Source organism: Poecilia reticulata, linkage group LG15 (genome assembly GCF_000633615.1).
Source record: "Poecilia reticulata strain Guanapo linkage group LG15, Guppy_female_1.0+MT, whole genome shotgun sequence".
Classification (NCBI taxonomy): domain Eukaryota; kingdom Metazoa; phylum Chordata; class Actinopteri; order Cyprinodontiformes; family Poeciliidae; genus Poecilia; species Poecilia reticulata.
The window spans coordinates 1,081,408-1,106,589 of record NC_024345.1 but is presented as its reverse complement, the minus strand read 5'-3'; the positions used below and the strand labels follow the sequence as shown (position 1 = coordinate 1,106,589).

Sequence of the window (25,182 nt, the reverse complement as noted above, 5' to 3'; positions counted from 1 at the left end):
TGCACTGATGCATACCCTGTCCAAGACATGCGACTGTGGAACCGTTAGCATGTCACGAAAGTCTTCAGTCAGAGACGCCGTCAGATGCTCTGCAAGACTGACTTCTACTGGAGATCCTTCTGCCCAGTGTTACCATCCATGACTCTGAAGAAACTTGGGTGATGAGTTACGACAGCGATTGATTTCCCTTTGTTATAAAGTATTTTTGAATTAAGCTAAATGTTTTCAAAATGTAGTCTGCCTCCCATCAGGAATTTTTACAAAGAGTAAGACACACAGGAATTGTCTTGAGGGAAAGCTTCCAGATTCTAAGAGAAAACAACCTTCTCCACAACACTACAGTCATAAATTTCTGGAAGAAGCTCCAAATTAAAGAAGAAAATAAAGATGGTGGACTGTCAGATTCAAATATTTAAGCAACCTCCTCTCGTCAGTTCCATTTGGCTAAATTGCTCCAGATGGACGTATGCTCTCAAGCCATTCGTCTCTCGGATCCTTTTAAGTCCATGAAGCAATTGCGAGCACTCCAGAGGAAATCCCTGTTATTCTAAGCAGATAGGATCACGGATGTTGCATCTTTCCTTTTGCTCTCAAAAACCATGAGAAGGAAAAGCGTTTTGGTAACGCTGACCAAGACAAAACCTTACAGTGTGGAGTGGGAGGATCCAGTATGTAGGCCAACAGTAGGCCCTCAGGGTACGGTAGATGAAAACTGCTGAGAAAAAAACTTTTATTTGTGCAGCACATAAACTGAGGATTCAAAAACATGAGAAGTTTATAATCAGGAGTTTAGTTAGGCTTTCAAACACCCCCGATCTTAAACGTGTACAGACATCCAGAAGTTATATTTCTTGTAAGTCTTTAAACACTGTAGCAGAGATTTTGGCCCACTCCTCCATTCAGATCCTCTCCAGGGGCTTCGTGTATAAAGTACGCACAAAAAAATGTGTGGCGCCATATTTTAACACACAAGTAAACCTACGCAAACTTTTTACTGGCCGTGAAAACGTGATATGGAGAGAAAGTACATTAAACACCTCGTTTTGGACCTCCTTTATTAGCAAACATATAAAATAAAACGGTGACAGAAACATCAAAGCTTGAACAGACTGGAAACAGGAAGAGATTAAGTATTAAAGACAGGATGTAATATGGAGAAGCTGGAACATCTAAACCCTAGATGATGATTTCCTCTGCTGAAGAGGGGACTGCACGTTCCACCGCCTCGGCCCCGGAGCCCTGAAAAACAACCAGAGGACTGAACGGCAGCTCTTCACAGGACTCACACCGGAGCATTAAAAACGGTGCTTCATTCACCTTTAATAAATGAAATAAGTCATTACAGTCGTTTTAGAGATTGAATGAAGAGAGATGACAACAGTATACTTGTGTCTGAGAAAACCACCTTTGTCATCAATATATTTAAAAAAATAAAGGATCTGAAAAACAGCCTTCATAAAAAAGAAGTATTTGTGTTATAGTATATTGGTCTGAATGTGAGTGTTGTGTACCTTCATGCCATCTTTTGAACTTCTGCGCTGTTCAAACTCGTTTTTCCCACAATACGATTATAGAACAAACAACTGAGAAGAATTCTTTTCTTCAGCCCCAAAGCATGATGGAAAATAAGTCATGCTTGACCATAACTGGGTTTTTTTTTTTTTGCCAGAAGAAGTTTGATCCACATGAGCAGCTGTAAGCCTCAACTGTGTTTGGAGACTTGATTTTGAAGCAGGAGCATCTTTCTTTCTCAACACCAGGCTGCAAATCCCTGAATTAAAACAATTCTGCTAAGCCAAGTGTGTCAAAATGATTTCTAGTGGATCACTTTTGTCATAGAATGAGCTTGGATAACTGTTTTTTCTTTAACATGACAGTTTGATCTGAAATATTTAAGTACGAGGAAAAAGGCATGAACAGAAGAAATCTGTGAGGGGGCAAATACTTTTGTTCGGCGTACCTGAGAGAAACCCTGGGAAAATCTCTGTGTATGAGGTTTAGAGGGTAAAGTTAGACTTACGTCTGTTCATTTGGTCTCACATGCAGAATGCTGGACTCTTCATTAGAACCTGGAAGGACAGAACAAACAGCTTACTACCACAAACTGAGACATGTGGAACCCTGGGGAGGGGGACAGAGCGCCCTTCTCTTCCATTTGAGAACTAAAACATAGAAACAGTCTTATTTAGAGAGGCACGTTTAAAAAAAAACGGGGAAAATCTTACTTGTTCCTTGGTCACTGAAGATTGCACTGAGTCCTTCGTTAAAAGTGAGGCTGGCGCTGAAACCTGTGGGAGACGCAAATATTCAGCTCCCATGTTTCCAAAAAGAACAGTACTAAAAGGTTAACCCTTCAATGTAAAAGTTGAACATTTGGACCGACGCATAAACGACGGAGGTGTGTAGGAGGAAGGACTCTTACCTTTTGGGGTGCTGAAGGCTCTGTTGCTGACCCCTCCTTTAATTATCGCTGTAAGAAAACATCACAAAAAAAAAGAAGTAACGTTTCCCCGATTGTAGAAAGAAGCCGATGTGATCGTGAAGGACGGTTCTCACCTGTCAGAGACTTAGGCTGACTCTGCTCCTCCTGCCTGGATGAGCCTGCTCGCCTGATGGAGAACGACAAACACAGTCGCATACTTTTCCCTTAATATTTCCTGCCTGCGTGCGGACCTACAGGTGGATTCTGTTGGCCGTATATCTGTGCTGCCTCAGGGTGAGATCTAGAACAGTAGAAGCTACCTGTCAGTCAGGGCCAGTCTGGACGAGGCGGGGGTTGGACGAGGCGGCTGTGGTGTGGCGAAGTTAAAGGGCAGGAGGGCTCTCTTGGCGGGAGACCTCGGATCCGAACTCTGAGTAGGAGAGGAGAGAGCGGTGATGCCTTCAGTGTCGGTCAGAAACTCACAGCGTTTTGGAGCTTGGTAGACGTTCTATGGCGATCGTCTGGATGTTAAACCAGAATAAATGAAAGAGTTTGCCGTGACGTTTGTTCTCTGCTCGATAACCTTCGCAGTGGGCGTCTGGGCGCCGGGCGTCACGCTGCAGTTTTCCATCTGCTCCTCCATCTCTCTTTCCTTTTCGGCCGTCTTCAGAGCAAACTCCACTTCAGCTGCCAGCTGCTCGTCTCCGGCAAAAAACTCCTTCACCTCGTTACGGTAGTCCTGCATCGTCACCTGATGGAGAACGTGGAACGCAATTGATGAATAAAACTTCATTCAGATTTTTTTATTTTTTTTTATGAAGCTTAGTTTGAAATTCTTCTTTAGATGAGTGACAAAAAAAAATATGATACGAGTACAAAACCCGTACCTTAAGGTAGCCCATGAGGTCTTTGAGGACAGGGGATCGTTTCTGCTCCAGAAGGTTCTTTAAGCTGATGATCAGAGGAACTGTGTTTTCTATGAAGGCCTTCTTCTGAACCTGTGGACAACAGCAGCGGAGCGATGCTTTCAGTCTCCGCACAGCTGGAATTTGTAGCAGCAGAAAGTCGCAAAGTTCTGTTGGGAAGGGCTCCTACCTGCGACACCACCTTCTTCTGCACCACCTGCAGGACGGCTTTCGTCATGGTGGCCATGTTCTCCTCCTCCGGCTCCTCACTCCCAGCACCCCCTGCTGGCGCTGAAAATGCCTGCAGCTTCAATTCTTTGAGACTCAAGACGTTGAAGGTCTCTGACAAAATCTCAGCACCGTCTGCATCCAGAGGCAGCTCCTCGTCCGCAAAGCATGCTGGGACAGAAACAAAAAAGGAAAGCTATTACAAAAAGGTCCAATTCTCGCGCCTGATCCAAACTCCAGGCTATAATATGTGAGGTCGGTGAGCAGCCGTGTGGCTACCTAAGACGGTCTGGTTGATCTTGATGGTGGTGTTAAAGCGCTGGGCGTCTGTGAAATGTTCCAACAGGAAGCGATAGATGCGAAAGCGCTTCTCGCGGTGCTGAGCGCCCTTCAGGGAGAACAAGACCTTTTCTCTTCACAAAAGAAACACAAAGAAAAACTATTAAACGCATCAAATAAAGATGGCCTTTCAGTGTGTGAGCAAAGCAGGTCAGCGGTGATTATTATAAGCAACGTCTGCTGGTGACCAAAAGGTTTTCAGACTGAAATCAATTTGCACCAAACCTAGTAGGAGTCATGCATGTCGGATGACCGACGATGCCATGTGGTCAACAGTTACTTATTTTTGGAAAGTTGCATCTCAGACTCTCTTGGTCTAATCAACATGATCTAGTGTCCGTTGGCAGATAAGTTGGTGCCACCAGGAACATTAATCAGAATTAACTTTTATATGCACGACATTCACTGAAACACGTCTCATTTCAACTGAACTCAAAAAACATTTGATGAGTTCAAGTAAAAGGTTCTCGCCAGTTTGTACGAAAGCTTCTCACTAGTTTACAAGCCTCGCCAGTCAAATCTGTTTTTCTGTGTATATATTATTCAGACAATATGCTACAATTGGTGAAAACAAGATTCATTTTGTGTTAATAAAACACAAGTCAAAATTGACTACATTTTGACTAAATTGACTCTAGATTTAATTGACTAAAATTTTACTGTAGTCAACTAAGACTAGACTAAAACAATTCTGATGAATAAATTATGACTAAAATTAAATTACATTTAAGTCAGAAGGCTAAGATTAACTAATTTTTTTTTTTCAGAAATGCAAGTAAAACCCTTATTTTCCATCTCTAACACACAATGTGACGTCACCTCTGCTACAACGATAAATTAATGACAAAGCACAACCAAAAGTCAAGGGCAAAAAAATAAATAAAATTGTTGTCAGTGCTGCCACTACACATTCTTATTGTAGAGACAGCAATATCAGCTAAAATTGGTATTTTTAAACTTTAACAAAAGCTGCAGATTTATGACATTGCATCTTTAGTCAGGTACCTTTCACTTTGAGGGAACTTGTTGTACAACGTGTGTTTGTTGTACGAGTTAAACTGGAAGATGCACTCGATGAAGTGCTGGCTGAACATCTCAGGGTTCTTCTTGTGCAGCCGATGAAGCAGGCAGTATTCACACAGTCTGCAACAGGGAAGGAGCAGACGTGACGTCGGCTGTGTTTATTACATACAACAGTCCTTTGCTTTGTTGTCAAAGACAGACTCCAGTGGACTTCCTTTAGTAATTTACCTGGCAATGGCAGGAACTGGATCAACCAGGGCCATCATAAAGCGGAAGAAGAGAGAGCCTTTCCATTTCACAAACTCCTCCTGGGAACAGAGAGTCAGGACGGAGGGTCAGACCCACAGCTGGAAGGCCGTGGCAGCGACAGTCGCTCATACGTACCTGGAGTAGGTTGGTCAGCATGATGAGTGTCTGCTCCCTGATGACGGCCTCGTCGTCTCGCAGACAGGCCGAGATGTTGGGGATGTAGTGATCCACGATGTTGGTGTAGCGAACACACAGGTCGCACATTATCACCACAATGTTGTTGCGCACCGCGACCTCTGTGCCGACCTCCAGCTCTCTGGCAAACACCGGCAGGTATTTCTGGACCAGTTCTTCGTGCTGCAGACACAGCTTCCCTGATGCCACAGAGAGATGACGGAGTGATTAACACGGGCTTGACAGAACGTGTGAGAGATCGAGCAGTAGCAGAGCTCACCTAATGTGATCACGCCGTGGGCTTTGATCCTGGTGGGCAGAGAGTTTTCTCTGAACTGAGACAGAGGCAGTGATGCTGGCAGCTCCTCCTGACAGGCTGTTGGTCACCAGCAGTAGAAAACAGAAAGGGTCAGTCAGGAGCAGATGTTTCTCTTACAACACTGTTCTTAGACCATAACATAAAGGCAAAAACAAACAAAAGATTTTCTTTGGATCTCTGCAAAGAAGTTAGCTAAATAAATATTGGTTATATTTAGGGCTGCACCGATTGCAGTTTTATGGCCGATCGACAATTACCGATATTTTTAAAAGCTTAACCTGCTGATTCCGATTTTAGCCGATACCAATCTTTTTGGTCTGAAATATTGCTCAATATAGAAATAAAGTTGTTGAGTTGGTAACAGTGGGGTCACTATTGTCAATTATAGATGTGCAGACAGAACTTAGTGGGCCGGTTTGTCAGTCAAACCTTTCTCACCAGAGAGCAAGAGAGGACAGAAGTTGGTTCTTAGACCTTAGCCGAGCTAGATAAGATCGGTGGATAAGATCGACTTCATATGAAAAAATCATCCGATCACTGAGCTCCCAAAATTAAGGAAATCTGCACTGATAAATCGACTGGCCGATAAATCGGTGCACCCCTAGTGATGTTGCCCAGCTTTTTTGTCTTTCAGCTGCAAACAGTTGCCTCTTTGAGGAGTGTAGGCAAAATTGGCTCATGAAGTCAACAGGTCAGCAGTGATCCGTTGACGTCTCAGTGAGATACAGAATGCTTTCGTACCCGCCAGCTTCTCGGAATGTGACGTCAGGACAGACTCCACCAGCAGCACCGTCCTCTTGCCAACTTTTGCTGGACAGTGAAGCGAAGCCACACCCAGAGTATGGAGGTGCTTTATCTGGAACACAGAACATCTGCAATCAGAGGAGCAACGTCCCAACGAGGCACATAGACCACTGAAGAACAGCTGCTCTTTCTTCTAAAGAGTGAAACTACTATTAAGAAATGTACTTAAATAATTTGTGCTACAGAGCCATATGAGCTGAAATCTTTCATTTATTTCGGCACTGTTCAAAACAGAGATTTCTGTCACAATTATAGCAGTGATGATTTTCTCCTGACTATGTAGATAACTTCTAATGTCACATTATGGATTTTACTATAAACAACAATGAAGTGTGTATTCTCGCCGACTGTAACAACTTTGGTCCTGACAGATAATTGTTAACTTCCGCTCTGAGGGGGTTGGTGAGGTCTGAAGGAGTCTCACCATCAGATCCTCGTTGAGGTTCTGGGCTCCGTTCTCACTGAGGAGGACGCTGGCTAAATGAGTCTCACAGATGGACACCAGCTCACCACAGTGTTGGTTCAGAAAAGCCTGGTGAAAGAGAAGGAAATCAACCATATTCTTCATTTTTCCTGAATTGATGAAAGACAATAAAATAATTTATTATTATTTTCTTAATGCCATAGTATGCAACCTTTACAAAAAAGGCATGATCTTTTTTTTTTTTTTATTTGTTAATATCCTTAAGTCATGACAGTGTAAGACGGTTAATCTGAAAAGAAGAAAAAAAATCGTCACGCTCCTCTTGATTCTCCCAGTATTAACCGCAGAAATACACCACTTAATCAGAAACAACCAATCAGAGCCAGGAGGAGGGTTTTAACGCTGCCAATCACTCTAGTGCTCCCCCACTTTCTTCTACGCTAACTGCTAGGGCTAGTTAGCATATGTGGTTAGCATAGCCACTGATGACAGCAGATAAATAAAAAGTTCTTTGACCGCCATTAGCACATTCAGCAACAAGACCCTCCCCCTTGCTCTGATTGGCTGATTTGGACTGTGAGTGTTGCCTCTCTTTGGATGGTAACAGCAGTCAGTGGTGGAGCTCAATTTTTTTTTCACAGATCATATTATTATGTCTGTGACAACATGGCGACAGGTTGAACAAATATTAAAACGCATTTTTGTGAAAGATACATACTGCAGCTTAAGCTGTCAGAGTTTAGGAATCAAGGGAGTAAAATTCAGTGTTCTGCTGCATCACTTGTAAATGGTCTGGTTATAGCGTTGTATCAAGTCCAGAGGACCCCAAAGGGTTTCACACTACATTCAGTCAGTCAGTCAATCGATCAGTCAATCAATCATTCACATGCTGATGGTGGCAAGTTACTGGATTATAGCCACAGCTGATTGAAGCACCGTCTGATCATCACGGGTGAAACGTCTCACCCAAAAACACAACAATGGGAGACGCCTTCTTGTTATTATTTATTTTTTTACTATTGTTTAAATATATTTAAGGAACTGGAATTTAATTTATTGTTATAATTTATTGTTCTTTGAACAATAAATTAAGTCAGATAATTAGGAGCAAATCATCGATTTTGCTAAACTATAAACTAAAAGGTTTAGTTTATAAACTATGTATATAAATGTAGCTTTGAGTTCTGAGCATGTTTAAGTTAAAAGTAAAATAAACCAGTTTCTAATTCTAATTCTGAAGCTCTGTAGTGATTTACAAAGACAGAAATTAAGAGTCTAAACATTTCTATACAGAGTTAATGTTTCTGATTTTCCAACCTGTGTGAGTTTGATGTCTTCACTACAGCCAAGTTGGTAAAGCGTCTGCATGGCTGCACTGATCACCTCCAGAGACAGACTAAAAGTCTTGAGCCACGACATCAGATCAGCTAGTTGGAGAGGACAGAGTGAAGGAGAGACATTAGGATGGCTGATGTGTCCTCCAGGACAGATTCATGTCCAGCTCCTCACCAGTTATCCTGCCCTTGGTGTCCTCGTTTAAATGAGCAGCAATGTCTCCGACAACAGAAAGGATGTGACAGCAGTTAGTCACGTCCACATCATGTGATCTATGAAAAAAGAAGAATGTCAACATTAAAATGTAAAATCCAGGGTTTCCCCCAGTGTATTATAAGCCTGGCGGGTCACCAGGCTTCACCTGTGCCCCCACCAGGCTAAGCATTGCTTATTTATTTCAGACTTTTTAAAATGTTTGTTTTTTTTTGTTTTTTTTTTTTTTACAGACTTTATAGTTGGTGTTCAGGTATTATTATTTGAAAACCTTCCAATAACACATAATTATAAGTGATATTTTCAAATTTTCTGTCAACTTTAAAGATTTTTTAACCCAAAAATCCAACAGGCCACCGGATGAATGACTGTTATAGCACCACTGTGCCTAGAAAGTTTGCTAGGGGAAACCTTATGAATGTACAGGGATTTCATGTTCACACTGTGAACATGAAATCTGATGTCCTCACCTGACCATGTTGTCCCAGGCCTCCAGGATCTTGCTGCATGATATTGTGGACACTGAGGGGACGACCTTAGAGAGCAACAGCCAGGCCCCTGCAGCGTGCTCCGTTTCCGTGTGGGAGATCAGGTTAGAGATGAATGTTGGGGTGAACTTGTTCTGTTTGGACCAGATGGTGAAGGCCCTGCTGAAGTACCGTCTGTGGAGGAAAAATGTCGTCTGTGACTTCAACAACCAAACATCTTTATTTCCTTTTTGTAAATTGCCTTCTTTTCTACTTCTGGGCATTAAAACACAAACAACTACACATGCAATGCTATTTTATATTACATAACTAAAAACCAACTGGACCGATGGCCTCAGAGATCACAGGTCATACCTCCTCTGCCATGCTTTGCAGTGATGAGGTGCTTGAGATGATCTGCTGCCTCTGATTTATGTGCTTCTGGGTCTTAGAACCCCAATCCCATCTGTCCTAAAAACCACCCACAGAACTCTGAATGCCCAGGTTCTGCTTAGGGATGCACGACACATCGGCACCAACATCAGTATCGGCTGATACAAGTAATTTTTTAACATATATGTATCGGTCCAATTGGCAGATATAAACTGATATTTATTTCCATCTTGTTGCCATTTGTTTCTGGAGGGATTGTGGAGGAGGTTGGTCATATGGTATTAGCAGTGATACCTAATGGGAAATGAAGTATATCTAACACAGTCACTCCAGGAATTTGCGATTGCAGCTGTTAATGCAAAAATCACTCATAATTCACAAATTTTGGGTGGAATTGCAATTTTGACCAGTCATGGAAAAAATGGTAAAAGGTCTGTACTTGTATCGTCCTATGTCAAGTCCAGAGGACCGCAAAGTGCTTCACACTACATTCAAACATTCACATGTTTAGCATTTCCCCCAGTGTGTTCCTCTTTAAAAGCCGCCAGCTTTTATAGAGGTGGCCCATGTTTACTAGCCATCAATGAGTGAAATGTGTGGAAAACATTAATAAAGCCATATGTTGCTTATCTGAGGCCTGTTAGGAAGCAGTTTGTTTTTAATAATTTTAGGAATCAGATTAATCTAAACTCTGAATGCATCAAACTTTTGTGTGATATAATAAAAATCTACCAAATTCAAATTTCTCTCCAACCTGGCAGACTGCTCAGTCGACTGACGATGAGCTCAATTTGCTCGTCTCTGCAGGAGTTCAGAAAAGAGATAAATAAGGTTTGTGAGGAACAACATGCTGACCCGAGGTTCCGGCACTCGTTACACAGCAGGTCAAGCAGGTTCCAGGTCAGCCTCTCGCTGTTGTCCATGTGGCGCCTCTCAGAGTAGGGCTTCACCCGACTGAGCAGAACCTGGTCCAGAACCTCCAAAGCCTTATCTTGGACAGAGTTCTCAGAGTCCACCACAGCTGGGACCACACCCAGCAGCCACGCCTTCTGGACTTCCATGCAACCTGGTTTCGCCTGGCGGGGACATCAAGCAGTCGTTTCGTGATTCCTAATCGTCACATTTTTAGCTCACCTCTGAAGACAAAGACAATGAAGAATCCAGTCTCACGGTGAGCAGTTCTCCCAGGCACTGTAAGGCCCTCTTCTTCACAGACACAGCCGGGTCTCTGCTGCGCTCCGCCAGGGTTTCTAGGTTCTCCCAGGTTGTGGGAATTACGCCGTGTTTCAGGAGACCCACCAAAGCCTGAGCAACGGACGTCAGAACAGATAGATGAAGCAGAACGAGGTGAAACACAAACAGCTGGAAAACGTGAAGCCGTGTGACGACGGTTTGATCGGAGTACCTGCAGAGCCGCTTTCCTCACGTTGGTTTTAGAGTCTCTGACGCGGCGCAGGAGAAGGGCCAGGTTCTCTTTAGCTGGAGCGAAAATACAACATGACATTTGACGTTCACTTTGTCGGCGTGTAAATACGCTGACTAAACCGGGACATATGTGGAAAAAAGCTCACCATCGCAGCTGGAGCTGTCAGCACTGCTGAGCTCCACCGTCCTGAAGGGAAGAGTTTGGTAGGTTTTCTGGGAACTAGAAGATCCTACAACACAGAGGCATCCATCAACATGCAACACTTTGGTCCAGTTAAAAAAAACAAAAAACTAGTGGATCCATCTGCTCCTTATACCCTCAGGACAAATCTGCTGAAAAATGTCAACAATCACCCAGGCCAACTTCCTCACACCCATCTATCATCTAAACACGCTTATTTACACATAAAAACAACATAAAAACAAAAAATTAAGACAATGTTAACATTCTTCTTGAACATTTTAGAGTTTAAAAGCCAGTTCAGTTCAGCTTAGGTCTTGAAATAAACCCACGAGTCAGATTTTTTATTTTTCATAGAGGTCTGTGGCTTTAACCGTTTTGAGTTTGCAGCAATTTTACTTGAAAGCTGACAGAGGTTCCTCTTTAAGCAGAAGACGATGGATGCACACATGGATACATGGATTCCTATTGACCTGCAGCTGTTTTTATAATCAACATTTTAAGACCCAATCAATATAAACGCAACCCTGTTTATATTGATTGTTTAAGCAATTCAGTTTTAGAAATCCTTAACATTTTATCATGACTTTGCATTAGTTTGGAGTGGAATGCTTCACCAAAAATCCTCCGAATGTCGTCTGCTGTGGAACTTTAAGCAATAAACACACAGATGTAATCGTTGTCTGATCTGTGCAGTGATGCGTCTTCCCAAATACACACTTCCAGCTAACACCTTTATTAACAGTGAGCACGTTTCCTGCTGTGAGTTATGTTTCCAGCACAGCAACAAGCTCTCAGCCAGGAACCGTCAGGCTGTACCTGTGGTGAGCTCCTCTTCCAGCACCGTCTGCATCCCAGCTGAAACAGAAAATGTAGGTATATTAATGTTGGTGTTTGTTGTAGAGATTATTATTATTTTTATCCATATCGCCCAGCCCTAGAGTCTAGGTGCTTTCTCACTGGCAGAGAAGAGCGTGTGGACGGCCCGGGTGACGTTGAGCGATGGCAGCTCCAGACACTGAGCCAGGCAGGAAAGGGCGTGGCCCTGGACGGTGGGAGACTCGTCCGTTCGTCGAGTGAACAACAGGTCCTGGATCAGGAACTTGTGTGACATGAACCTGGCGAGTTCCGGATCCTGACATTCCTCAGAGCTTCTCTCCGGCTGAGTCAACAAAACCATAACCACGTCCACGGAGAACAGGCGGTGCACCATCTGCAGATAGAGCAGCACCTTGTGTTGTCAGACTGGAAAGACTTCAGTTTTAGCAGCACCAGTTTCAAGAAAGACTGAAACATTTTAACATCTCGGATATTTTTGGATTGAGGTTTTCCCCAAGCCAGCAGGCTAAGATGCCAGATGTAGGTTTTCGCCTGACAGTGGTAATTCCTTATTCTGGGATGCTGCCATACAATGTTTGACCAACTAACTCACTACACTGGAACCAGGAAGAAGCTGAGCAGAAATCCTTCAACTAAATATCTAAGCACAGTCTGTAGCAACTCTCCTCGCTTCCAGACGAGACACAATACTGAGATTTTAACATTACTTTAAAGAAAACTTCAAATATCACAATTATGCTACATAAAAGTTCTTTATTCTCCATCTTAATGTGTTTTTTCTGTCTTATGTAAAGCATGGAAACAAAGGCATCATCACACTATGAGAAGCAGAGATGTCAATAACAATGTTTTTTTATTGATCCATTGTCTAATTCTTCAATTAATCAGTTATTCTAAACAATTATACTTTTTTTTATTTTTACATAAACATTTTCTTTTATGCATCCAACAAAATAAAATGTAATCACTTTCACCGTATGAATTACATGTATGAAGCGTCACCTACAGCCTGCTTGAAGTCAAACATGCAGAAAAAAAATATTAAAACATAACAGACAGATAATGAAATGCTTTTAAAGACAAAGGAATCCCTGTAGATTCTTCACTCATCAGTCGCTGCAGCTTCTCCTCTGTTTCAAAACAAGTGTCCTGTTTATCATCTTTTAAATCAAGCACTTCCATACTTCAGACAAATTGAACCATTGAGCCCTTTTTTTTTTATACTGTGGATCATTAGAGATTAGTCAGACTCTCCGTTCACCATATTTGTTTGGAAATCGCAACAAATACAGAAGCAGCCAATCGCACGTTTCAGATTGTCCTTCTTTGCTGTGATCCACGCATGTTATTCATGCCATGGCTCACCTCAAATGTCCCGAGTCCGACACAAGATCAGGTTTATATGGAGCCACTAATATTACACCACACCGTGAGAACAGGTAAGAACTTTTTTTTTTTTTACACTTTTACAAACTTGATCAAGTTTACGCCTCACGAGGAGGCACAAAACAAAACAAAAAAAAAGTCTTGTGTTACCTTTGAATGACCAGAGAAGATGAAAAGCCACTTTATGAAGCAGGCGTAGTCCATATCGGCCATCTGAGATGTTAGCATACCCACGGCCTGGGCTCCATGGTTACGATACTCGCTTTTCTCCACCATCTACACAGCAGCACAACAGAACCATGACCGAGTGATCAGGCAGTGATGGAAATATTTGCTGCCACTGCTAGACCTTTCTCCCATCACCATGGAAGAATTAGATTCACCTGGAAGCAGATGTGCTGCAGGAGAATTTGAAGGAAAGGTGAAGCCAGTTCTTTCAGCTCATCCACCAGATGACTGGAGTCACAAAAACAGAACAAGCATGAACAATGTAGCATGTCAAAAGACCTGGAAGCTATATAAAGACGCCAGCTCCACAATATGTTGATGGTGTGATCTACTGCTGCACTTCATCTCCTTCCTAAAATAATGACCAAAGTCATTTTCAGCTGAAAGGGATTTTAGCAAAAAACAAAACAAAAAAAGAAAAAACACTCAACGTCACCATAAAATGTGACGTTAAGTTCATTAGGTTCAGTCATGTTTACAACTTAACCTTAAGCATAGCTGCTTACCAAACAAAGTGGATGGCCTGGTCGCGGGTGGTGAGGACGGCCTGGTTCGGGACAAGGAGGGCCGGCTTCCCGCTGTGGCCTTTACTCATCATCAGGATGACGTAGAGCAGCCGATGGAAAACCCTCCGCAGGGACTGAAGGAGGCAGAGTTGACAATCACTGCACGTATGGGGAACCAGCCATGTTTGGCAGCGGAGGAAGTGAACCAAACCGTTTAGTCCACGTTGGTGACAATTCCAAATATTAAACTAAACTGAACTGAATGCCCTTTCTCCCTTTGCAGTGGAGGACGGTTGTTTACGGCTCAGGAAATTTCAGGTTAGCTTCTTCTAAGCCTCAAATTGGCGCATTAAATACGTCACAAGCAAATGTTAGCAACAGAGTAAAATTTTTAAAAAAACTCCACGCCTCCAGGAAGCAAATGTTTCTCAAACACCAAAAGTCCAGTTCTTGTTTTTAAACCAGGCTAGATTGACCCCTGGACACAAAAACACTGTGGCTTTGTCAAAAGATGAGAATGGGTCTGTCTGGTGGGAAGCTAACTGTCCAGTACAATTCTTTAAAAAAAAACCCACTGCTGATCAAAACTTATAGAGCAGAGACAAAGCTTCAAGTATTTGCATATTTGGTTCTGTTGGATCAGAACCAGGTGGTTTCCGTTTTAAAGCTCTATTATTTACACCCTGGTTCTGATCCAGTCGTGTGTAGCATGTGTGCATCTGTGAAATAACTTGGATCCTACCTCTTTCTGCTCTCCGTGTCTCGGTGAGCAGAGCAGCTTCAGGCCGTGGAAGGCCATCTCCGGGACACTCTGGAGCTCACACAGATCCCTGTGAAGAAATGATAACCGGTTTCGCTTTCATCTCCAGGACCGATGGACCTTTCTTCAATGTGGCAGCGGCAGAAAGAAAACTCACCGTGGAACAGCAAAGGTAAGCTCCCTCAACACAGGTTCCAAGTAAAGCAGCTTGGTGAAGATCTGTGGAGAAGAAAAGAATGTTCTACCTGCTAACAGGCTGACAGGAAGCAGCATGGCACAGGGCGTTACTATGTGTGTGTGGGGGGGTGGGGGGAGCTTACCTGCGTGCAGTTGCTGGCCATCTGTGGTCTGTCTTTAAGTGAGAACGTTTGCAGGAGACGGAGGAGGCTTTGAACCAAGACAGCAATAGCATTTCTGATCTTCGTCAGCTCCTGGCCAGAAAAATGCAGCTCATCTTCCTCTTCTTCCTCCTCCATTTCCATCTGAAAGCAGGAAAAAAATAGAATGCAATGTGGTGTCTTGTATCTCTGGGGGTCTGCGCTATTAAATCTGAATCTGAAAGCTTGAGAGAAGGACAGTAAAGCATGTCTTTGTAAAACCGTCTCCCAAAGGTTTAACAGATGCTCCACTGAACCTGCGTGTGTTTGGAGCAACAAGCTGCAATAATCCAGTGGACTGAGCAGATCTAGATGATCTGTTGGGTTGCTACTGATTTATGATTTGGTGCTGCACCTCTGGAGAGTCTCTCCGCTGCGGTTTGGAGCGTTTGCTGTCAGCCTGGGAGCTTTTCAGGCCGTCCTTCTTGCGCTTCCTTCCAGAGTCCTGGGGCCAGCAGTGGAAGGTCAGGTCAAGACACGTGTCCAACAAAACCTCGTGGAAAACCTTGTTGGCGATGCTTCCTGGAAGAAACAGATATTTATAAAGTAAAGAAAATGTAGATTCCAGCTAAGAGTAGAGTTGGAGGTCAGTGTACCCTAACACCTAAACATGGCAGGAGAGAGCAGCAACCATAGTCAAATATTAGCTAGGGACCAGAATAGGAACCTGAAACTGCTGGCTATGGATAAGTGTAAATACAGTAAAGATTGTTAATCACGCTGGTGGTAAGGACACCCGGTTATGCCAATGAGAGGTCACTAAAGTTAGTGTTGCTTCTGTGTGGAACCTTGACAAAACAAAGTCGGACTCACTAGTTTTCTCTGGTTCCGCAGCCTGATTGGACCAGTGGCGACATGTTTAACTGCAGAGTTGCAGTTCGACATGCATCTCTGCAGCTTCCGTACATTAACCAACCCATTACCCTGTTAAGACAGTTTCTTGCCCACAGCTAATATCTAATGGATTAATGATTAACCCAGGGTTTCCCCCAGAGTATTATAAGCCTGGCAGGCTACCAGTCTATAGTTGTGCCCCGACCAGGCTAAGCCCTGCTTATTTATTCAAGTCTGTTTAAAATGTTTGCATTTTTTAAAACTTTATAGTTGATGTTCAGATATTAATCTTCCAATCTTTCAATAAGAGATAATTATCAAGTGATATTTTAAAATTTCTTGTCAACTTTAAACATTTTTTAACTCAAAAACACAACAGGCTGCTGGATGAATGACTGCCTAGCAAATCAACCACCAGGCTTAGAAAGTTTTCTGGGGGAAACCTTGATTAACCTTTGAAAAAATAAAAGCAAACCAGGAAAATGTAATACAGATAACTAACTGAAGAGGAAAATAAAACAATCAAATGTGATTTACTGAAGCTCAGATCTGTCTTCTTCAAAGACTTTCCAAATTAATGGCTTCATTTTAACTCTGTTCAGTTTATTTATGTAGCAGGGGATATGTGGGGTTTTTTCTTAGCAACATGTCAAGCAGAACTAATTTTTAGTCCACCATTGCAACCCAGCTCTGTTGAGATGGTGGACAAATAGGTAAATCATTATTTCCACAGAGATGGGATAATAAATGTCTTAATTCTGCATCTTCAGTTCAGTGGACATTTTAGGAGGAAAAACTGAAGACATTCCCTCAGTGATCGATGTCTGGCCGACAGGTGTTGCCTCCCTGTGGTGAGTTCACTCCCTACCAGAACCCAATAGAACCCACAGGACAGAGATTCACATCCAATGTCACCATAACTTTCTCTATGGAGTGCAGTTTGTACAGATTTACTAAAACAGTAGCTACAAAAACATTGCAGTTGATTTTTATTTATATCAAAACCATTCGTTCTTTTTTCTGTGACTCTTTCGCAGCTGAGAAGAGTTGTTGTATCAGACTGATTTTCTAAAAACAAATCATATAGCTTACACATTTTAAGATCAAAGACAAAACAAACAAGTTGCAAATTTAAATTCTTGCATTTGAGAAGCTCTAACAAATAGTTTCCAGATACGCTCACCTGGGATCCCCAGCAGCAGCAGGTAGACAGAAGCTGCATGCAGTCCGCAAACCCTCTGCTGAACGTTGGCCCCTTTGGTTCTTGCTGCCAGGACGAAGGAGGACAGAACAGCCACCAGAGACTTCACAGACACCCTGTTTTCTCCGAGGATCACCCAGACACCCTGCAGCTTTGGAAACAAGCAGGGCTGGAGGATCAGCAGACTGATTTTTGCAGGAAGCAAAAACAAGCTCCAGAGCATTCTCCAGCTATATATTACACTCAGCAATCAGAGTGAACTGTTGGGAAAGTGGTATGAGAGCCGACCTGTGATGCTCCGTCCCTGCCTGCAGGCTGCTGCTGATCTGCAGCATGTTCCAGCAGACAGTGGATTAGGCTTCTGAAGGACTTCTCTCCACCGGCGCACACTTCGTCCTCTATGATGTGGTCCAGCGGTTTCCTCTCCATGAACTCCAAGTCCCACACGGCATCAACCCAGTCTAGAAATCACAGTGCAAGTCAGACACTTGCTATGCATTGATTACTGCTAGAGAAACTAAGTTTGGGAACCGTCTCAAACTTTCCTGTAAAAATGTAAACAGGCACCAGTCCCATTCCCAGGAGCCATCTTGAACCGGTCCAATGTTTAGAAAAATTTATATGAGAGGTGAGTCAATAGTAGCAACCAAGAAGGTAAGTCGGTTCAAGGTTTCCCCCAGCTAAGCCTGGTGTTTGGGGGCTAGGTCAGTCATTCATGCAGCGGCCTATCGTGTTTTTGAGTTAAAAAATGTTTAAAGTTGACAGGAAATTTGAAAATACCACTTGATAATTATGTCTTATTATGTATTATTAATTGCGCTCTGAACCACATTCTGTTTATTGACCTGAAATGGTTGAAGTCTACAGAAGATGAATGTGATCAGAATTTTAAAAATATCAACATTGAAAAATTCTACTGAGTAATAAGAAATAATAAGGATCATCTTCTACTGAAGCACTTGTCTCCTAAACAGGGAATAAATGCTACATTCTAAGATGATACTTTTTGCTCCATCACATTTATTGTGAATGACAGGAGAAAATAATTAGACAAAACCAAGAGAACATTCCTGGATTCAAGTAACAGTGTAGGTGAAAATTTGATTCAAATGGACTACAGTAACACGATGATAATGCTCATTTATTACTCTCCACAAAACAGAAGAGGAAGATACTTATGTAACTGTTCAAGGATAACTTTTTGCTAAGTGCGTATATTTACGAATAAGTTCGACACATATTTAAAAGTTTAAAACTATAGTCTGTTTACCGGAAGACCTGAAAATGACTGAGCGGATTGGAACGTTTTAAACTGAAGACATTTTTTTGTTTAGCACGTTTCCGTCACTTTATGGTAATAATTCGGTACTTATTGCCCTAAAGTCATTAGTAAGCCTTCTTTTGTCGCCTTTAAAACTAGCTTTAATTTGGAGTTTAATAATATTGGACTATTTTCCATTATGTCTACATAAAAGACGCAAGTAGTCGTTTATGTAGACTATTTACATTGCTTTTATATGCCTTCTGTATTTTTACACATTTTATTCACATGCATGTTTTTGTGCTACATCATTTTATATATTTGCACTAAAATAAAACCGCTTCGAAGACCCCTTAGAAACAGAAAATGCATTTATTGGCTTTTTTTTGTTAGCTTTTTTAATAAATCTGATCTCGTCGACCCCAATGACAGAATCTGACAGTTTTGCCATCCTGACCGAAACCGGGAAACTGCGACAAGAGCCGCAGCCAAATGAACCGGTAAGAAGCCAAATATCCCGACATTCTCCTAAACTCTCGTAATGAATACAACAAAATAATTCTGTTGTACCTTGTGGAACTTGGTTCAGGTTCAGAAATTGCAGCGTAGCGATCAAATCCATCTTGTTTATTTTAAAATCATCCCGCCCGGAAGCGCGAGCGCTGCGCTTCTTCCTTTATCCGGTTCGTTCTTTCAAGTCACATTAGCGCCATCTGTTGCTCAGGAGCGCCCTGCGTCGGTCGAGTGGCTCAAACCATTTTCAGAAGGCTGGGCCGCAATGAGGTCATGGTAAAGTTTTCCAAGTACCACCGTTTTGACAAACATTTTAAAAACTTGTTTCTAACAAACTCAACTTTAAAATCAACAGAAATAGTGACAGAAATCCAAGAAATCGGCTGAAATCAAGTATTCCTGCTGCTCTGTGCAAATTGAGACCAGCCTTAATATTGACTGATAGAGGAAAAAAAGGTTTCTCATTATCAAAGTATTGCACGTATGATTAAGCAAAGAGACCTTTACTAAAAAGTCCTATTGTTACAAAACTGCTGACGATGGATATTGAAGTTTAAAAACTGAGTTTTAAACTTCTGTGTTCCAGGTTCCACACCGTTGGAGCCATAATCTGGAAGTGAAGGAACATAATTGCATTGTTGTAACATTTCTAACAGAGTAGCCATAAGTTTATGAATAGCATCAAAAATGTCAATATTATTTCACCAAAAAACATAAAGAGCTTTTTTTTTATTAACAACGGAATGTGCTAAAACACTTAAAAAGCGACAGAGAAAGAGAGAGAGAGAGAGAGAGAGAGAGAGAGAGAGAGAGAGAGAGAGGAGCACAACAATTACAGTCATTCTGTAAAAACAATTACACGACTACTTTGAAAAACAATCCTATGGTCCTATCCTATAGCAGAAAATGAAATCAAGTGACGAGATGTCGTGTAGAAGTAGAGTCAGAGTTGATGACCGTCATAGTTACGATCAGAAAGACACTGAGTAACCACGTAAAACAAACTCAACAAAAGACAAACAACAAATCAGTGCAAGTATGTGAAGTCAGTTTGGTCCCGAGTTCGTTTGCATACACTAATCACTCTGTGCTTGTGGGAAAATCTCCATGCAAAGTTTGTCTGTCCACACCCACAAACATATTCAAATGACAATTGTTGACACGGTTCAAGCTCAGAACAGAACAGGTTGAGGACATTGGTTTGAGTGTAAGAACTGCATGTTGCAGGGTGGTATTTCATCCTTATGGTTGCTGTTTCCATTGAATTATTCATTTACTTCAATTTCAATATGTGACTGGAAGATATTGGGGTTAGAGCAGCTCTGTGGGATTCTGCGACATCTCTTCAACGTTAGCTTGACCGAGAGCCAGAGGAGGGACACAGAATCATATCCATAACAGCGATCAAATACAGTCATTTAACCACCATTATTTGGCATATCGGACTCCTATTATATGCTTCTCTCATTCGTGAGTTGAGGTCCTCAAGCTGCTTTCTTGGGAGCTGTTCCAGGCCTACTTCCCCAGCAGCAGACTCAGAGCACAAAGAATGAGGTCTTACAAACACAACTTGGTGAAAAGAATCAGGAAAAGGTTCTGAAATTGAAGACTTTCTTTTTATTATTCTATCACTGATGGAGTCTGTTCAGAAACAGATTACGTACAAAGTGCTATAGATTTATTCAGACACAAGCCATCAGTAGTGCAATTAAATATGTTATCGGCACGTTGTGGCAGACATATTGGATTTCTAAGTCAGGATTGATGACAATTAATTGATTTAAATGTCCTACTTAGAATTCAGGGTTTCTCCAGTTGATGTTTCCAACCTGGTCCATTATAAGTAGGGCTGTAGCGATGCACTAATATCACGATACGATGCGATACAATATTCTGCTCACAACACGATACACATTATGATATTCAGTAAATGGTACAATTCAATACATTTTCTGAAAAATTTTAGAGGGACAGGGTGATTTTGGGGACATTTTGTGATTGTTCCATAGACTTGGATTGAATTAATTGAACTGATTGTGTAATATTGGTGTAATAAATGTTATTTTTGTTATACATTTGTTTTGTTTAAATGTTAATTGGGTGGCTTTGTTTGCCACCCAAATACAGAAAAGGAACATCTTTTGTCTTATTCACTTATACTAGATAATGTAATTTAATTGTAACTGGTTGTTTGGTTACATGTAATTTTTAATGTACATGTGCAAGTGGGAACATGACTGATTTGAGTAGGATTTAACATATTGATACTCACGGATGAAAAATCAATACTTTACGAGGGAAAAAAATATCAATAAATATTGCAGAATCAATAAAATCACCCAGCCCTAATTGTAAGGTCATACTTCCATGGACAAAATGCAACAAAGCAATAAACAGCAGCCACCAAAACACCGCAGTACATCTTAAACATCAGAGTATAAAGTCCTCCCTCCTGGGTCCTGCCAGGTCACACACGGCCTGGGTCTGTGAGCAATCCTGGTTACATCCAGTTCAGGTTTACCGTAGTACCACTTGTTGAGCAGCTGGTCCATCTGCTCCTGCCTCGTCACCCCATGAAGTCTCTCCTCTTCCTCCTCCCACCTCTCGCTGACGTTGGAGATGAAGGGCGGATGTGGGAGATGAAGTATCGAGTCCTCTGTCATGTCCTCGAAGAACTGCACCACACATTTCCGGGCGAAGTCACGCGCGTGCAGAACACAGGTTTCGTCAAAAAGCTTCTGCTCCACGTCCAGGTAGTTGCTCCAGTACCGTGTCTGTAAGAAGGCGGCGTGGTCTTCAAAACAGGGTTTGATAAGGCGTCCCATCGCTCCCAGTACGATCAGGAACAGGAGGATGGACCAGCCAACTGCCTACAGATGTTGTGGAAAGCAAGCGACACAAAACCATCGTCAACGTGGATGTGGATGGACAAACCTGCTCCACTCACACTTTCTCTAAAAGGCTTTGGAAGCTTTCGCGACTCATTATCTCTGCCGTATTCTTGTTAATGACAGGATTGATATCAGACTTTACTTTGTTGAATCACCTGACCTACAGAGTTGTGAAAGGGTACCTTCTAGATTTATTCTCTTTGCTTGTTTTGTCCCATTAAAATGTTTCAGCTCATCAAACAAATACAAAATCCTTTAACTGCCACACAAGCCCATGAGGACGCTGGTGTCATCATGTCAGTTAAGGGGTTAATATCAGACAAGATAACTTTGTGAAAACACAAAGTTGAGTTTAGATGATCATTTTATTTATTTTATTTATTAAATAAAGACTTTGGAAGAACCATTTCCAAAGTTGAGATCAGTTTCTCAACTGATCTTGAATTTCTTCACATCTGGGAATCACATGTTGTTTTTTCAGATCTGTCAACCTACTTCATGCCATCGGAAATGTTCAGTTAAGGGAATTTCTTGATTGTACAAGTCGGGCAGTACTTGTAGAATCAAGAAAAACTCAAGTAGCTAGGCATGAGCTTCCAAAATAAGTGGTTAATCAAAGCTGTGACAAGGGTAATCTCCTTATCACATAGGTCAGGTGAGGTTGGATAACATTTTTTTTTCCTTAGCTGAAATCATCTCTTAATTTTTAACATCCACTGTCTATACCTGGCTGTCCTTGAAGGAACGTGGCAGGACTGATCACTGTCCACCCTAGACAGGTCACCAGTCCATCACACGGCAACACAGACACAGGACAAACAACTGTACGCACACTCACATGTGAGGTGACAACTTGGAGAGATCAATTAATCTAACAATCATATTTTTGGACTGTTGGTGGGAGGAAGCCAGAGTGAACCTGAACATGTGCTGGGAGAACATGCAACCTGCATGCAGAAAGAGCCGAGGCTGGGATTCAAACCCAGAACCTTCTTGCTTCAAGGCAACGACAGTGCAACCCACCGTGCAGCTACTCATTTGCAACCAGTGTTTAATTTTCACCCAGGTTTTTTCTGCCTGATATTAACATTTGTTTGATGAACTGAAGCATTTAAATGGGACAACGATAAAAAAATATAACAAAATGTCAGGGGTTGCATACTTTTTCACAGCCCCGGATGCTAAACAAGAAATATGAATCAGTAGTTTACAGCCATTCAAAGCAACACCTAAATGTTGAAATAATGTGTTTTTAACAGAGCTCACTTGAGAATAACAGCGGACATATCGGGAGACCGCTTTACGGAACGAGCTGTTCTGGAAAATAACGTCCTCTTTGCAGGGCACCTTGGCCATGATCCTAATCACATCCAGACCTGTGTTGTTGGGCACACCTAAGGAGACATCATATAATCAGTAAAGCATTCAAATAATTGTGCAGCCTGTTGGAAAAAGAGTCATTCTGCTTCATGTTTACCTGAGAAAAGGCCCGGATCGACACTCACGCTGAAAGCACAGATGAAGATCTTGCCGTCCAACAAAGTGACCAGGATCCAGACCATTGGAGCCAGCAGGGCCCTCTGGAGCATGGCAGAGAACAGGTATCTGCCGGGAGACGAAGGACGGACATCAGGTACAGATGAACTATTCTGGAAGTTAATTCATTTGAAACCCCAGCATTCAGTTTATCTAAAATGAGAGTGTTCCGTTCAAACTGGACCTCCAGCAGCTTGGACTCTGGTCCTCTGGTCTCTTAACGCCAGACTCTGTAAACTTTGATTTCCAAATGAAATGGAAACTTTACCTTCATCTTGGAATAATTTGGACCTGGTTCAGAAGATGCAGGTCTGTAGTAGTTGTAGTCCATTGCCATGGATCCATCTGTGTGTGCGGCAGACCCTAATCTTCTAACGTCAGCTGCTGTCCACTTTGTGAATTTGCCCCAACTTCTTGAAGAGTTCTGCCTCACCATCACTTCAAGGCTGCAGTTATTTCTGCTACTGTTCTTCCTCTTTTTTTGTTTAGTTTTTTCTACAAAACCTTTGAAGTTAGGAAATCTTTTACTTACTTCACCACCGCAGGATTTTTGGAACGATTCCCAACCGGCCTCATCCACTCGTCCATCATGACACCCGTATGCCGATTGACGAGGACTCCCAGAAAGAAAAAGATGATGGGCGGGACCGTCATCACTCCCAGAGAGTAGAGCTTGTTGTACTGAGGAAGGCACGGGCAGTTAAAGTCAAAACTGGTGTAGAGCTTGACGCTGACCAGAGCCAGGACGATGCAGATCCCATTAGAGATGGACTCAGAGTTGGACTGGAAGTACTGCAGGACTAACTTAAGACGCTCCATGAGTCAAACAAACCTGCCTGAGCTTTGGGTCGGAAACAAAAATAATTTTCAGTCACAAAGCAACAAATTCGCTTAGACTTTGAGAAAAGAAGGCAGATTTCCTACCTGATCTAACTTTTGTGATTCAAGTTTAAAAAATCCACAGATGATCCGCTACTACAAACAACCTCTGTGTTTGTGTTGAGGTAATACACAGGGTGTGTCTTTTCAGGATGAATACACCTCAGCAGGTGACATGGACACACCCTGTCCTGCTCTTAAAGCACCAAGCCATATTTTCAAATAGCGTGAAACTGGAAAACAATACATCAAGGCATCTTACAGAATGGGACTGTACTGAATTGGAGTAGGAACATTTAAACAATTATTATTATTGCCTCTTGGCAATAAAATGTTACACTGCTGAAGAGTCAATTTATCTCAATTCATTATTCAAATTCATTTTAAAAGTTGACTTGCAGCATTCACTCCTCTCAGTTACCATGTAGACGATCACTTGGGTTGTTGTTGACTTTACTGCAACTCCCCCCGCCCCCAATACCGGGAATGCATGGGGCGACAGTGGAGAGGAAAAACTCCTTTTTAACAGAACGAAACCTCCATCAGAACCAGAACCTGGATCAGTACAAGCAGCCGTCTGCCACGCCCGACTAGGGTTTGATAAGACGGATGCACAGCAGAGCCAGTGTGGGATTACTTTCTACGTTAACAAAGATGTTAATAGTAGTAGAGCTAGAATGTTTAGTTGATGAGGCCCAATTTCAAGGCTTCAAGTTCTGAAGTCAAATTTCTTTTAAATCATGTTTGATATTTACGGGATTTTTATAGCAACTGAAGGCGGCATAATTGCTTGATTGTGCTAGAATATGATACGCAGTCTGGAAAACATAATACTTCCCCTTTAAGGTGCTTTACTTTTAAATGAAAAAAGATGCAACAGCTTTATGGATCAGTTTTTTTATAAATATCCACAGATATTGGCTGATATTTTATATATGTATATATATATATATACTGCTAAAAAAAAAGGGAACACTTAACACAATATAACTCCAAGTAAATCAAACTTCTGTGAAATCAAACTGTCCACTTAGGAAGCGACACTGATTGACCCGATGAGGGTCCCTGT

At 42.1% G+C, this 25,182-nt stretch overlaps 2 protein-coding genes across 4 annotated transcripts; both read right to left on the bottom strand.

The window, feature by feature from the left end:
* Window positions 1–1,038: 1,038 nt before the first annotated feature.
* Window positions 1,039–18,948, bottom strand: ncapd3 (non-SMC condensin II complex, subunit D3). Of its 2 annotated transcripts, none has more exons than XM_008428919.1 (35): window positions 18,865–18,948; window positions 17,322–17,494; window positions 17,016–17,178; window positions 15,354–15,520; window positions 14,942–15,103; window positions 14,779–14,840; window positions 14,604–14,691; window positions 13,862–13,995; window positions 13,511–13,583; window positions 13,278–13,403; window positions 11,862–12,114; window positions 11,721–11,759; window positions 10,867–10,950; window positions 10,701–10,774; window positions 10,466–10,600; window positions 10,151–10,371; window positions 8,906–9,097; window positions 8,397–8,494; window positions 8,205–8,314; window positions 6,888–6,995; window positions 6,401–6,515; window positions 5,621–5,716; window positions 5,302–5,540; window positions 5,146–5,225; window positions 4,900–5,037; window positions 3,835–3,968; window positions 3,518–3,726; window positions 3,310–3,420; window positions 3,006–3,173; window positions 2,743–2,852; window positions 2,557–2,609; window positions 2,423–2,470; window positions 2,226–2,288; window positions 2,021–2,069; window positions 1,039–1,239 (listed from the first exon to the last, which is right to left on the bottom strand). In XM_008428919.1, the coding sequence occupies exons 1-35, from the start codon at window positions 18,914–18,916 to the stop codon at window positions 1,170–1,172; spliced, it is 4,197 nt and encodes a 1,398-aa protein (XP_008427141.1). In that variant the 5' UTR covers window positions 18,917–18,948; the 3' UTR covers window positions 1,039–1,169. The 2 variants fall into 2 exon arrangements, with proteins under 2 accessions (XP_008427141.1, XP_008427140.1); XM_008428918.2 differs by having other exon boundaries at window positions 17,016–17,184; window positions 18,865–18,916.
* A 1,456-nt stretch (window positions 18,949–20,404) lies between these two features.
* calhm3 (calcium homeostasis modulator 3) lies at window positions 20,405–25,063 on the bottom strand. Of its 2 annotated transcripts, XM_008428924.2 has the most exons (5): window positions 24,159–25,063; window positions 23,767–24,075; window positions 23,176–23,303; window positions 22,965–23,092; window positions 20,405–21,677 (listed from the first exon to the last, which is right to left on the bottom strand). In XM_008428924.2, the coding sequence occupies exons 2-5, from the start codon at window positions 24,051–24,053 to the stop codon at window positions 21,231–21,233; spliced, it is 990 nt and encodes a 329-aa protein (XP_008427146.1). In that variant the 5' UTR covers window positions 24,054–24,075; window positions 24,159–25,063; the 3' UTR covers window positions 20,405–21,230. The 2 variants fall into 2 exon arrangements, with proteins under 2 accessions (XP_008427146.1, XP_008427145.1); XM_008428923.2 differs by having other exon boundaries at window positions 23,767–25,063.
* Window positions 25,064–25,182: the final 119 nt, after the last annotated feature.